The sequence below is a fragment of the Acomys russatus genome, chromosome 21, assembly GCF_903995435.1.
Source record: "Acomys russatus chromosome 21, mAcoRus1.1, whole genome shotgun sequence".
In the NCBI taxonomy this organism is placed as follows: Eukaryota; Metazoa; Chordata; class Mammalia; order Rodentia; family Muridae; genus Acomys; species Acomys russatus.
In genome coordinates, this window is record NC_067157.1 from 21,789,267 (window position 1) to 21,804,777 (window position 15,511).

The 15,511-nt window shown below is 42.7% G+C and overlaps 1 protein-coding gene across 2 annotated transcripts in view; it reads left to right on the forward strand.

Moving 5' to 3' along the window:
- Pkib (cAMP-dependent protein kinase inhibitor beta) overlaps positions 1-15,511 on the forward strand; it is an 80,473-nt gene that overhangs the window by 54,282 nt on the left and 10,680 nt on the right. Inside the window, exon 3 of one of the 2 annotated variants that reach the window (XM_051164406.1) lies at positions 6,875-6,979. The exons of the other annotated variant lie outside the window; for it this stretch is intronic. Coding sequence (XP_051020363.1) covers positions 6,895-6,979 — 85 coding nt within the window. The 5' untranslated portion in view covers positions 6,875-6,894. The remainder of the gene's footprint in view (positions 1-6,874; positions 6,980-15,511) is intronic. 2 annotated transcript variants of the gene reach the window in all.

Here is a 15,511-nt window from a genome sequence, read left to right on the forward strand (position 1 = left end):
CATTTTCCCCTTACACCCCTCCCATATGACTGTGACAGAGGGGGGACCTCCTCCCCCTGTATATGCTCATAGGGTATCAAGTCTCTTCTTGGTAGCCTGCTATCCTTCCTCTAAGTGCCGCTAGGATTCCCCATCCAGGGGACGTGGTCAAATATGGGACCCCAGAGTTTGTGTGAAAGTCAGTCCCCCACTCTCCACTCAACTGTGGAGAATGTCCTGTCCATTGGCTAGATCTCGGTAGGGCTTCGAACTTTACTGCATGTATTGTCTTTGGCTGGTGCCATAGTTTGAGCAGGACCCCTCGGCCCCATTATAATGTTCTACTTGTAGGTTTCCTTTTTAAGAGTAAATTCAAACTGAATTTGGAATCACAGGGGTGGCTGTGGAGGCAGGGCTGCCGATGTGCCTTAGTGGTTAGGGGTGCTTTCTCTTCTTGAAGGAGACCTGAATTCAGTTCCCAGAGGCTGCACTGGGCTGATTGCAACTACTTGTAATTCTTGCTCCAGGGTTCCAACATCCTCTTTTGGCTTCCATGACCACTGGCACGTGTACACACAAACACACACACACACACCGGGGGGCGGGAGGAGAGGAGAGAGTTATACACACAGTTACAAACACACATACAAATAAGTAAAATGGAAATACTGTGGAGAATATTTGGGTCATAGAAGGACAGTTTCAGTTGAGGGGATTCTTGCATGTGACAAAAGGCCCTGCTAGGTAACTGTTAGGTAGCTCATCTAAAGCAAACTACTTCTATTTTATTCTAATCTCATCAAATTTATAAGGGTCGATGGAGACTGGATAGCACCTAATGAAATGACTGAAAATCCATGTTCTAGAGTCACATATAAGAATCTGGAATCCTAACATAGGATAAGATTCTTAGTGTCTGGAAAACTCAATTTTAGTCTTCTCATAATTATGAGTTTTCTTTCATATAATGATTACATGAAATAATGCAATAAAGCAATATACAGTTTATAAATGTATATAAAACAACTGCCTAGTTAAAGGCCCACTTGAGAAGAGCTGCTAAATTTCTATGGCTGATAATAATTTAATTATTAACTGAGATTTCTTCCCTTGTTAAACCTCCCTTAGTGTTTTGTATGGACGCTGTTGCCAGAAAACATTACACACAATCTAGAACAGAAATTCACCCAAGTTTCTAACATTTATTAAGTCGGAAAGAAAAAAAAAGAGCTGCTGTCTTGAGAGCCATAGTTATTTCTGACAACAGGCTGGCTTTAACTTTCTGAGATGACACTGGAGAACTGAAAGCAACCCTTAGAGGAGGAAAAAGCAAACAATGACACGAGTTAGGTTTTATAGGTTCTGGGAAGAGAAATGAATGATTTACCAGCTAGTGGGAGGACTTGTGATGAGAAGAGAAACTGCTATGGAGTATTTGCCGAGCTCCCCAGGTCTCCAGCCCTCTTGACTGAGCAGCAAAGCAACAGCAATGGAAATATTAATGGAATTAGCAAACCCGAGAGAGAGAAAATTGCAGCTTAATTCCCGGGGGGAAAGCTGAACACAGTAGAGAAGTTCCATAGGTACCTTGGCCCTCAGAAGGCAAAGAAGTAGTGGGGAACAGAAACACCTCGGCGTGTGAGCTTAAAGGCCACCTCAGAGTTTCCAGGCTCCAGTTTCGAGCTGGTAGAGACTCCAAAATGGTTCAATTGCTTTCATGCATCAGTAAGAATTGTTTAAAGAAACATTCACCTCCAAATATTCTAGGCTGTACTAGAACATGAAGCTACGTATGTTTCAACTCAATGTTAGGGTTACACTTGACAACTGTAGATTGTAAGTGTGCAGAACAGAATAAGTTATACCCCACTGAGGGTTGGTACGAACACAGGATGTATGTGAACATAAGTCCTTTTCTTTTTCTATCCTTCAGGTGTGTTTTCAAGAGAGAAAGAAAAGTGATATTGGTGATGTGGGATTGTCTTACTGTATTCACACCACTTACAGGAAAAGCCAAATGCCTCCTGACACTAAAGACATAAAGCTGAGCACGATTTATCAGTCACATATAGGGTCAGGGTGGATATAGCAATGGGTGCAGAGAGGACAGTGCACATGTGTCCAGGGCCACCTGTAACCACACCTGAGGATCCAGTGAATAAGCAGACTTGTGGATTGCAGAGTTTATATCTAAAGATGTGCAGGTGCCAGTGTAGAGGGAAGGCTGTAATTGGTTTGCCTGGGCAAGCAGGCAGAGAATGGAAACCTGCTGGTGCAGGCTTATAAGAAGCTATGTTTGGAGTAGTGTGAGGGCTGGAGAGATAACTCAGTGGTTAAGAGTGCACCTGCTCTTCCAGAGGTCCTGAGTTCAATTCCCAGCAACCACATGGTGGCTCACAGCCATTTATAATGTAATCTGATATCCTCTTCTGCAGATAAAGTGCTCATAATGCAATAAATAAAATAAATAAATCTTAAATTAAAAAAAAAAAAAGAAGCTGTGTTTGGTCCCTTTGACAAGGACGTGTTTGGCTCAGAAATTTTATTTATAGCAAGATAGTGAGAGGACTTGCGGCTGGGCCCTTTGCAAATTATTATATCAGATGTTCAGGGTTAAATTTTTGCATTGTGCCGTAAGTCATGCCTGTCATCAGTGTAAATGGGTTGGTTTGTTGTTATTTGCTTGGTTGGTTTTGTTTCTTTTTGTTTTGAGATAAGGTCTTAATATGTTACCCTGGGTGTCCTGGCACTTACTATATGGACCAGGCAGGGTTCAAATTTGTCGCAATGCTCCTGCATCTGAGATTATAGACATGTACTTGTCTACTAGTCTGCCTAGTCTGCCTAGTCTACAACATTCTATAACTAGATGATAACCAGTGCCTTTAGGAATAAACAAAAGCATTGCTATTTGGATGCAAAGCATCTGCCAAAGGAAGGACCAAATATTTTGAGATGGCAATCAAAAACATGAACTTTACTACGCATCCCCTTCTCCAGCTAATAATGACAACTTAGAGACCTCTGTGACACAGTATAGACTTGTCTCCAGACACTAATTAGTGCCTGTGATGATAATGACATCCTGCAGAGGTTCTGTGTTTTCAATAGGAATCTTTTGGAGAGACCATTAGGCTTCCTCGTCACACTGGTTGTTTTACAGGCCTAATCATCTCTAGATCTTTATGGAAGGTTGAATTCCCACTACATGTCTTCTTCAAGTTCCCAGCCTGAGTATACTAAGTTACATGCTTTCTCAGGCTGCTAGTGCTGTCCAGGACTCCTCATCAGATAAGGAATATCCTGTTGGGGCTTAAGTTGTGGTGTAAGCCTACTAGGAGAAATGTCTTAACCTGATCCGTGCTTTGAGTATCTGTAAAGAAAGAAATTCCCCCGTATTCTTTTCCTGAAGGAGAAACTCTGGGTAATGTTCTGCAAGTTTGCAAATGTGTTCAGATGGGCCCAACGGCCAGGGCATCCAACGCTAAGGTGAATGCTGGCAGTGTGCCCACTGGAGTTAGCCTCTATCCTTTGTTAGAAATGTTTTGGCTAGAAGACAAAAATAAAGAGCTCTTCATGAAGATTCCTTATGTGTAATAGAAATATTACCACTCTATTCACACAGTTTATCCAAAGAAATTTGTCATATTGCCAAGAACATTGAGAAATAGATAAAACATTCATGGAGAAACCATGAACATCTTGGTGTCTGGCAGGCAACAGAATAAAGAAAAGACCACCCCTGCTGGGGAAAGAACTTGCCAAAATGCCCAGAGGTGACTTCATTCTGAATCTAGGATCCCAGTAGATATGGCAAGCTAATGTGATATTGCTTCAATGACTTAGGGCAAATGAGTGCTGGATGCTTTTGGGAACGGGATCAAGGGATATGAGGTTCTCGTCCAAGACTTTAATTACCCTGTCTGCCACTCTACTAGAATATAGTAAGAGGGCAGAAAAGGCATGTTTTTTTCCCACTGGAATCCCAAGGGCAATTGATGACCATCCTAGACAACCCAGATACTGGTGGTGTGCAATGAAGTGGTCTCTTGTAGGTACTAGTGGGTTGCTTAGCACTTGCAATATGGACAGATTATCTAGTTTGGGGCTTGGAAGAATTCCTTTCAACACAGATCAACTTTGTAGTAATATTAATATTTCTAAGTGAGTATGTTGTCTTTAGACCCTAAAGGAGAATGATATGTGCTGTCCCATTTACTTTTCTATTGCTGTGATAAAGCATCCTGACCAACACAACTTTTAAAAGACAGCATTGAATTGATCTTATGGTTCCAGTGGTGGTTTAGAGTTCATGATGATAAGGCAAGGACAAGGCAGCGGGAACTGCTGAGAGCTCACATCTTGATCTCAAAGCAGGAAGCAGAGAGTACACCCTGAGAATGCTGCATTTTGAGTTTCAAAGCCCAACTCCACTGGCAAACTTCTTCCCACAAGACCACACCTCCAAATCCTTCTCAAACAGTTCTGCCAACTAGGGACCAGATTTCAAACATATGAACCTTTGGGGGCCATTATTGTCCAAACCACCACAGATGTTGAACTTTTATTCACCGTGTAGGTGCTGAGAATGTCAGTATACATCCCTTGACAGTGTTAAGCAAGACATGGCATATGGGTCAACAAGTGACTTTCAGGTATTTAATAGAGAGGTGAAAAGACTTTCCCCTATGCCTGATGTAGTGACCCATCTGCATTTATAAGCTATTTTTGTCTGTTTCTATTTTTTTTTTCTTTTTGTAAGCACTTGCCTGTAGGGCACATATGCAGTGGCATTGCTGCTCATGGATACCATAAATAGCTCAGATAAGGTGTACTGCATCTCTTTGTAAGTGGAAGCAACTGTGAGCAAGAGGCCATTGAAATGTGTGGCAAATCTGTCCTCTTAGGTTAATAGAAGTAAAGTATTTGTAAGTTATTTATTGGATGGAGTCAGCATTTCTAATTATTAAGTTGTTAGATATATGGACCTTTAAGGAATGGAACCTTATGTTAAGATGCAGAACCCCACTGTAGAACATCATACCATGTCTTGCTCCCCAAGATTTAAGAACAGGTCAAATAGGTCCAATTATGGTAAAGTGGAGAATCAGTCAGGATAACTCATCAGTTGTTACATAATAAGCTTTAATCCATGAAGACACTATTTTGAGTTAAGTGAGCCACGCTGATTGTGTTAGCATGGGGTAAGGGGTGGGAGAATCAGGATTTCTCACTCTGTCAGACAAATTTGGGTCAAAGATTTCATTTAATTTGCATTGGGTCAGAATGTGTATACACCCACCATGTGATATTTTTAAGGTAATTTTAAGGGAATTTGGATAAGATGGTAATTCTGATGATCAGGGCAATAATAAGTTGTTCTTTGTTTTTATGTTTATTTGTTACCCTAAGACTGAGGAAAATATTATGTTCAAGTTTAGGAAGCACTTCGGATTTACCTGCTAGTGGCCCATTTGTCTGTCTGTCTATCTATCTATCTATCTATCTATCTATCTATCTATCTATCTATCTATCTATCTTCTAGGTGGACTGCTCTATCTGTCCTGCAGCTCACTTTGTAGGTAGGCCAGGCTTCCTCAAATTCAGACATCTGCCTGCCTCTGCCTCCCAAGTTCTGCCATGAAAGGCATGTGCTACCACCACTCAGCTAAAATAATTTATTTATTTTATTTTATGTGCATTGGTGTTTTGTCTGCATGTATGTCTGATTTGAAGGTGCCAGATCCCCTGGAAATGGACCTATAGATTGTGAGCTGTCATGCAGGTGATGAAAATTGGATCTAGGTCCTCTGGAAGAGGACCGATGCTCTGAACTGCAGAGACATCTTTCCAGGCCCCCTTATAACTATTTAAAGCCACATTAACTTACCAGTTGGTACATTTCAACAGGAATCACTATAAATTGTAAAGTATATTGGAGAGACACAAAAGTTCATGAAAGCCCTTTACCGTTAACTGACATATTCTTTCAGTTAAGATTTGGATTTCCAGCTAGGTTAACTTGTGCCATTTTGTTCTGGGTTGTTTTGCTGTTTTCCTGTGACTGTATCTTTTTCACTTTTTGTCAGGGTTGTGAGCACAGGATACATTTGGTAGAGGTGGAAGAGGAGGCTCCCCCTTCACCTTTGTCTTATTTGTAAGTTTTTTCCTGGAATCTGTATCTTCCAGCTTACGGGCAATAGCTGTAATCGTGTTAATAGTTGACTTGTATGTTTAAAGACATTGTGTTTGGATTAATGTCTATACCAGGTGCCGTGAGTATGCCAAGGGTGTGTCCTGCAGTCTGCCCTGGATGTTCCCCTCCCACCCCATGGATTGGGATCTTGTTGCCACAGAAGCACAGTCAGAGATGTGATGCAGGGAAAGGCTGCTAGATCTGCAACTAAAACTTGGTTAAGACCTCCCTCCTCGACAGCCCCACATTTTCTATTATATGGATAAACCCTCCTCCTTTTTATCTTTCACTCCTTTTTTAATGAAAAAAAAAAAAAAAAAAAAAAAACCTCTCTGGGAATGTTTTTGGTTTCTATCCAGGTGACATTTTATACTTGAACTTCTGTGTCTACATAGCCATCTGTTGCACAGACTTTTGGGTGCAGCTATGGGGAAATGTTCAGGAATCTGTTGGCCTGCATTGTAAGTGGCTGCCTCTTCCTGCAGGGAGTCCTAGTCATCTTCTTGGGATAGAGGTCCATGTCTGGCAAAGTCACCTGTCTAGGGCTTGCATGGGGTCTTGGGCTTGTAATTGCAAAATTAGCTTTTTGGTGTGCTTTTAGGCAGCAGTGCTGAGCCCAGGGCAGTGGGTTTTGCATCCCAAGATTGGTTGAGTGCCAAATGCTCCATCCTCTCCCTACCCCCTTTTTGTTTTCATCAGCACCTGGGCCACAGGCCACCATGGATGTGCACCCTGATGCCCTTGGGGGTCAAAAGAAAACAAGCGACAGCAGCAAGGGAGGCGGCAACCCGGGAGCCCAGCAAGGTCACTACCCCTGCATGAACAACAACTGAAATGCCATGCTTAATTCTCTGCAGGATGGTGGTCTCCTTCCTTTCCACAGACCTTTCCAAAGGGTTGTCCCTTGGCCTGTCCCTTGTATGTACAACGACAAACAATATCTATATTGTAACCTTGAGTAACTCATGACAGTGTCCAGAGTAGACACGGTGACCCGAGAACTCTAGCCTGAACCTAAGTAAGCAGGGCTGAAGTTCAAATCGGTCAAGGCACTGCCCTTTGAAGAAGAAGCCTCAGAGGACTGACCACCTGTCCCTGTCCCACAAGCTCAACCTGACATCATGTGATATCAGGGGATGATGAACAATATTCATCTTGGAGGCAAGGGTTTCATAGCGTGGAAAGAGACAGCGATGGTTGACAGGAACAACATGCTTGCCATACAGTCCACACACAAGTCAGAGTCCCCAGCGACGAGAAGTTCCCCTTCAGCTTTTGCCATATCTCAGAACCAGTTGGCCAACAGCAATTACTTTTTGCTAACTAGATATTCTTTAGATATCACCGATCGGAAGGCTATACAGTTCCTGACACCAGGAGTTTGCATTCGTTCCTATTCATCCTACTGGTGAGGCAGAGAACACCTTTCTGGAGACCTGGCAGTGGCTGAACACACCTGACACGGGACAGATTGAGATCCACAAAAGTTTGGGCTCGCACATGCTCATCGCACAAGGCCAAGAACACTGCAGGCCATGCAAAGGCTTGGAGAGGGTGGAGTGAATGACTAGGAGCTGTAACCAGTAATGAGAATATGCTGTGTATGTATTCCCAGAGAGGATAGGATTTGCCTCGTGCTAACTAGGAGCTAAAGTCTGCTCCCTGGGAATAGGCAGGAATGGTGCCTGCTCTCTGCAACAAGCCCCTTTTCTGACCACGTCCCCTGGATGGGGAGGCCTGGCGGCACTCAGAGGAAGGATAGCAAGTTACCAAGAAGAGACTCGATACTTTAAGAGCATACGTAGGGGGAGGAGGTCTCCCCCAATCACAGACATAGGGGAGGGGAGAAGGGGGGAAGTGGGAGGGAGGGAAGAATGGGAGGAACCAGGGGAAGGGCTAACAATCGAGATGTAATATGAATAAATTAATTAAAAAAAAAAAAGAATGGTTTAACTAGGATTTCACTGTGACAGCAGAGGAGAGAGAGACACATGCCATTAAGTAAGTCAAGGCCCGCTCCATTTTACCAGAGGTTGGAGCCGCACATACACACACAAACCACACCTTAATTTTCATGCTATAAGCCACGTGAAGGAATGAATCCCATAGATTGCCCTGAATTATCTGAAAGTATGCAGACAGAATACATTTTAATGGGAAAGTGAAGGGTATTGAGCTGAGGACTATCAAGAATATGAAGTAAAAAATGAAGACCTGTGATTTAAAATAAGTATAATGCATTTACATATTTGACCAAACACTAAAAAAATTTTTTTCTCTCATAATTTAAAAAAAAAAAAAGTTCGGGAAAAACAAAGCAGAGGTTGAAAGGGTACAATTGTTTTTTCCTCTTTTATGCATAGCAAGGGAAAGATATGAAAATTATATTCATTTACAGAGGGAATAAGAAACATTCTAAGGAATTTTTATTAAATGGATAAAATAATTACTAGAAAATAAAATAATTTATATATATATATATATATATATATATATATATATATATATCCTATATGTCAACTTATTTATCCAGGTGACTTTTATGAACATTTTCAATAATTTAGCCATGTCTCCTGCTTTTACTATTGCCTTTGTTTGGGGTTATAGCTCTTTAAATTAGAATATATTTATTCTAGAAGTTAACAAATGCTGAGTAAAGTTAAGGGGATAAGGAATTGAGGGGAGATGATCTTTATTAGTCATATTTTGTAATTATAACGTTACTCAGACTAAATATTATCTTTTAAGCATTGTGAAACAACTGTGTTGCAGGGTATTTGATGACACTGTGAACTCTGAGATTGTGAACTGGGAAAACCTATTTCTAGTTGAGGATTGGTTAGACCCTAGCATGAACCTTTAATCCAAGAGCTTTCTGTTTATTGTAAACAGGTAGTTGTGGTGTGGCCCTACCCTAGTACACACCTTTAATCCAAGAGCTCTCTGTAACAGGATAAGTAAAGCCAACCATAGATGAAGAGGCAGAGCAAGCAGCCAGCTGACAGGGAGTGAACCATAGAGAGTGAGAGGAAGTCCAGAGGACAGAGAGACACACAGGTATACGGGAGATAAACCTGTTTTTTTGTTTTGATCCCAAGTGTGGGAAGAGAGCGGGATATTTACCACTTAGATGTGAGAGAGCAGGATGTTTTTCCACTTAGAAGTCCAACCACTTCATGGGGGGCTTTGTTGCCAGCTGAAAAACATCCCTGAACAGACTGAGAGGAGATATCTATATCTATCTATCCCTATATATAGATAGATAGAGAGATAGAAATATATATCCAAAAACAGGAGGCAGAGCTTTTTGTTATGACTTGGTTTTTGGCTGTTTATTCCTGCACTTTGAGAGGCTCCTAAAGAGAACTGCTCCAGGGAAGGCTTCAGCGGCTTTGGGCTCTGGCTAAGGCTTCTGGTTCCGGTTGCTCCAGGTTCCAGCAGCAAGTTTGTTGGGATTGCTGGTCGGCTGAAATCCTGCTGATTCCGCCAGGAGAATCAGTTCCTAGGAAGTGACACCCAGGTTTCAATCCTGTTTTCCTTAAACTCCTTTCCCTCTTATTTAGGCTAGTCGGGTTGGAAGGGAGGTAGACCTGTTTAATAAGTTCATAATAAAATATTATTTGTTAAGAAAACTGAGCCTGCACACAGGAAGTAGAAGAGAGGCTACATTCAGTTTGAGGGGGTTTTTCAGACATTGTAGTTAAGGAAAAGGGGCTTTTTCTTCCTGGGAATGCTGAGTGGAAAGGCAGCTGGATGCTTTCTCTGCTTCTCTGAGCTAGCAGGCTTTCATCCCGGCGGCTGGCCCCTGAGTCTTTATCCCAATCGAACGTTTGGGATTTTGTTTAAAAACAAGTCAATTGAAGATTTGGACCCAGCTTAACTACTGATGACAGCATTAAGACAGTTTATTGCTGAAAGAATGTAAGAAATTTCTCTTTTAGGGAGAGACTCTCTCATGGGAGGAATTGAGGAAGTGTTTTCTGTGACAAAAGACTTTTCTGATTCAGATGTTGGAGAAGGTCGCCAAGATGGAAGTGATGTGTGTGTGGGAGTATTGCTCTCTAGGGATGTCACAAGAATTAACCGTTGTGTCTTTATAATCCATGTCATAGGCTGTCCCTAGAGATTACCCACAGACTGACCTAAGAGGGCCATTGGTGTCCATAACAATGCTCTGTCGTAGCCTTGATAAAATAATATAATTGACAGCTTAACACATTTTATTTGTGTAGTTACTAACTAGGGACATTTAGAGCCATTGGTTGCTTGAGGCCAAGATGGTAAAACAAGTTATATTAATCCTACTTTAATAGTCTTTAATATTAATAGGAGGAGGAATTTAGTTATAAGAGAGCCTCATAGTTTTGCTAGAAGTCAAAAGACAATTTAAAAATTGCGGAACCAGTTTCAGGAATATTCACTTTTAGATAATCAGACTTTCAATTTCTCTGTGTGGGCTACTTAAATGAAAGGATCACGTCTGAAACAGGTACGACTTCGTGCGGGACTCATGCCAAGGCTCAAAAGTGTGTGTTGAGCTGGGCATGGTGGCACACACCTTTAATCCCAGCACTTGGGAGGCAGAGGCAGGCAGATCACTGTGAGTTCTAGGCCAGCCTGGTCTACAAAGTGAGTCCAGGATGGCCAAGGCTACACAGAGAAACCCTGTCTCGAAAAACAAAACAAAACAAAAATGTGTGTGTTGAAGTCCTCATTTGAAATGGTTTTCTGTCAAATAAGAGCAAATATGAGTTACTTATAGAGGCTGGGACTAGAAGGTTAAGCCCTTTTTAGTGCAAAGATGGGTGAACAAATGGGACATAGGATTTTTTTTTTTTAAAACAGAATTAATCCACTTTATTTTTCTTGGAAAAACTTATGTGGTAGCCACAGCTGGAGCCTGGGGCCTCTGAACAGACACTCTGGTGTGGGTTTTCACAAGATGATCAGTGAATTCCTGATAAGGAGACTTGGTGAACACAGTTTCTTTCCAGAGGTCGGTGTCAGGTAGCTGTAGGTCTTGGAAATGACATCAAAAGTGGCCTTGGCAAAGTTGCCCGGGGTGGCAGTACAGCCCGTGGCTGATGTGTAGCAGTTATCAATACCGGCCATCATAAGTAGCTTCTTGGGCACAGGAGCTGAGACAATGCCAGTGACTCTGGGGGCAGAGATGAGACACACCAAAACAGAGCCACAGCGGCCTGTCACCTTGCATGGAACAGTGTGTGGCTTGCCAATCTTGTTTCCCCAGTAGCCTCTCCGCACAGGGACGATGGAAAGCTTGGCCAAGATGATGGGCCCTCGGATAGCGGTGGCTACCTCCTTGGAACACTTAACACAAGACCAACGTGACCATTGTAGTCCCCAATAGCAACAAAAGCCTTGAACCTGGTCCGCTGGCCAGCCCATGTCTGCTTCTGCACTGGCATGATCTTGAGAACCTCATCCTTTAGGGATGCGCCCAGGAAAACAATAATCTCGGATTCCTTAATGGGCAGGGAGAACAAATAAATCTCTTCCAAGGACTTGATCCTTAAGCAGGCGGCCCAGCTTGGTGACGGGGATCCACTCCTTGTCTTCGGCTTTCCCTCCACGAGTCCCGCGGCCTCGACCACGGCCATGGCCTCGGCCACAACCGGGGCGCCTAAGACCGCTGCTGAATCCTCCGCGGAAGCCACCTTGCCCTCCTAATCCTGGGCCTCCCGGTCCTCCGGGCCCTCCCCCTGCACCAGCGTCTTCCTTCTTCCTCAGGAGGATTTTTAAATAAAAAGTTTCTTATAAGCTATACTGACATATAATAAGTAGAACATTCTATTGTGTGATATGTAGGTATAAAATGGGTTGTATTGATGGACTTAAAAAATGGCCCAAGAAGTTAAGCAAATGTATAGATTCTTAAATTTGCTTGATAGGGTAGATAGTGCATTGTTTAATTTGCATCACACTGCAGCAATTTTCCTTTCAAAGATGAATGCGTGTATGCATGCACATTATTAAATTTTTCTAAAATGAGAGTACGTGAGTTAAACTGTTCACACTTAAGTTGCTGCCTTAAGTTCCTTTGTGGTGGTAGAGCAGTTTCCTTACAGCTTTTGTCCGTGATGTTGTCTTCCTTGTTGATAGTAAAATCATAATAAAGGGGACTCTGTTAAGATAATGGAGCTGGCCTAAAGCATCAGGGGTTGCATATGTACAACAGACAGCTTATGACTGTTATGCTACGACTTTAGGTCAGGAAGTTTCTCCAGTTTAATATAAATGACCTTGCAGAGAAGGCTTGTGTCAGAGCATGGGTGCCTGGCTGAGGATAAAAGTTGATGGCTGTAAAAGTTTTGCTTTAATTATGACTCTGCAAATAACAACTAACATTTGCTAACCCCCCTCACCCGCTCCCCCCAACAAGGCCCTGCATTCTCCTAGCCTATGACCTTCATGCAGAGCTGGTTGAATATGTTAGTATAACAAAATTTATGTTGTCATTGATAACTCAACTTACAGTCTTATGTTTTTATCTTATTCTTTAGAAAACATGAAGGCACAACATGGCCCAGTAAAGGAATCTCCTGAGTGTATACCACCATAGAGGTAGCTGTGCTTGCTGTGCCATGTGCCATAGTATTTATTACCCTCCACTTCAGATCATGTTAATATCATAGGTGGTCCTGCTTTGAAAGAGTAAGTGTCATGGTGCTGGAAAGGCATTCGGATATATGTGTGACTTCATCTGGAAGATTGTTGGAGAATAAAATTAAGTCTGGATTTGAATACAACGGTCTTAGTTGCTTAAAAATTATCTGTGCTAGATCAGCTTCAATATGCATGTGGATATATGTTGAGAATTTGTCACTGCATGCAAGAATCTAAGCATTGAAAATATTTTTGTCCTACACTAGAGACTTAGGTATACCACAAATGATGGGATTTCAAAGAGTGATATTTCCAAGTCAACATGTAATTTTATGCAAATACTTTTAAGCCTTACCCAGAAATGGTGGTGTCATTTGACTAAACAGATGTGTTAAAGGATTCCCATCTTTTTTTGTATTACAAATTTTTTATTTTAAATTTAATTTTATTAATTTATTCAGATTACAACTCAATGGTTATCCCATCACTTGTATCCTGCCATTCCTCCCTCCCTCCCACTTTCACCCTATTCCCTCCCCTAGGTCTATGACCGAGGGGGCCCTCCTCCCCAACTATATGTTCATAGGCTATCAAGTCTCATCTTGGTATCCTGCTTATTCTTTCTTTGAGTGCCACCAGGCCTCCCCACCAAGGGAAGGTGGTCAAATATGGAGCACCAGAGTTCATGTCAGAGTCAGTCCCCACTATCCACATAACTGTGGAGAATGTCCTGTCCATTGGGTAGATCGGAGTAGGGGTTTGATGTTTATCATTGTATTGGCCTTGGTTAGTGCAATAGTTTGAGCAGAACCCCCTGGACCACAATCCACCCACCACAGTGTTCTTCTTGTAGGTTTCTAGGACCCTCTGTGTCCTTCTATTTCTCCATCTCCTATATTTTTCTTACCTAGAGTCCCAGTAGAATGTCCTCACATCTATCCCAATCTCCTGGTAAGTGAAGACTTTCGTGGGATATGCCTTTTGGGCTAGTGCCCAATTATAAGTGAGTATATACCATGTGAGTCTTTCTGCTTCTGGGTTAACTCACTCAGTATGATCATTTCTAGTCCTATCCATTTATCCACAAATTTGGGATTTCTTTGTTTTTAATAGCTAAGTAGTATTCCATAGTGTAAATGTACCACAGTTTCTTTATCCATTCTTCAACTGAGGGGCATTTAGGCTGTTTCCCGATTCTGGCTATTATGAATAAGGCTGCTATGAACAGGGCTGAGCATATTACAAATTATTTTCTGTTTTTAATTAATTAATTACTTACAGCATGAATACAGTTCCCCCATCTCCGCTCAGTCCTACACACACACACACACCCTCTCCCTACCCCATCCACTCCTCCCTTTCTCTTCAGAAAAGAGGAGGCCTTCCATGGATTTCAACCCACCTTGGTTTATTAAGTTGCAGTGAAACTAGGCACATCTTTTCTTATTGAGGCTAGAAGAGGCAGCCTAGTAAGGGGAAAGGGTCCCAAAGGCAAGCAACAGAGTCACAGACAGCACCTGCTTCCAGTTTTGAGTCCCACATGAAGAACTAGCTGCACAACTGGTACATGTGTGCAGAGAGCCTAGGCCCATCCCATGAAAGCTCCCTGGTCGGCACTTCAGTCTCTGTGGGCCCCTGTGGGGCCATATTAGTTGATTCTGTAGTTTTGTTTTATTGTTTGTTTTTCTTTGTTTTGTTTTTTTTTAGGTTTTTTTTTGTTTGTTTTTTGTTTTTGTTTTTGTTTTTTTGTAGTGTCTTTGACCCCTCTGGCTCCGACAATCCTTTTTCCTCCTCTTCTGCAGGATTTCCCAAGCTCTGCCTAATGTTTGGCTGTGAGTTTCTGCAAAAGGTGAAACTTCTCTGATGACAAGTGTGTAGGCTTCTGTCTGCAAGTAAAGTAACAGTGTCAGGGGTGGGCTCTCTCACAAAGCTTGGGTGTCAAGCTGGACCATTCCCTCTGTTTCTGCTCCATTTTTACTCCTGCACGTCTTGTAGGTAGGACAAGTTGTAGGTCAGGGGTTTTGTGGCTGCATTGCTGTCCCAACCCCTCCATTGGAAGCATTGCCTGGTTATAGGAGATGGCTAATTCAGGCTCCATGTACTTAATTTTCTAACATTAGAACCTGAGGTTAAGAAAGGAAATAAACTGCGTCTCATCTTAGCACACTCTAGTTCCTCTTTGTGGCTTGTGGGATGGTGTAGGGCAGACATGTGATTAAATGGATATCTGATTTGTTGATGCCCAAAGAAGCATCTATTCTGCTTTTTCCACCATTCTTGGAGGAGCTCTGTGTATACAAAACAGAAAAATCACAAACTAAGGACCTCTACCAACAGAGAACTGAAGAATGCCAGCATAAAGTATGAAGATTAGAGAGAGAGACAGAACCTTCCTTCTCTTCTCCCTCCTCCCCACCCTCTGCTCCCCTTCCCTCCCCTTCCTTCTCCTCTCCCAACCCCTCCTATCCTCTCCTTTTCTCCCCTCTCCCAGCCCCTCCCATCCTCTCCTCTCCTCCCCTCTTCTCCCCTCCCCTCTTCTCTCTCCTCCCCTCTTCCAGCCCCTCCCATCCTCTCCTCGTCTCTCCTCCCTCCCTCTCCTCTTCTCCCCTCTCTCAGCCCCTCCCATCCTCTCCTTTCCTCCCATCTCCTCCCCTCCCCTCTCCTTCCCTCCCCTCTCCTCGCTCCTCCCCTCTCCAAACCCCTCCCATC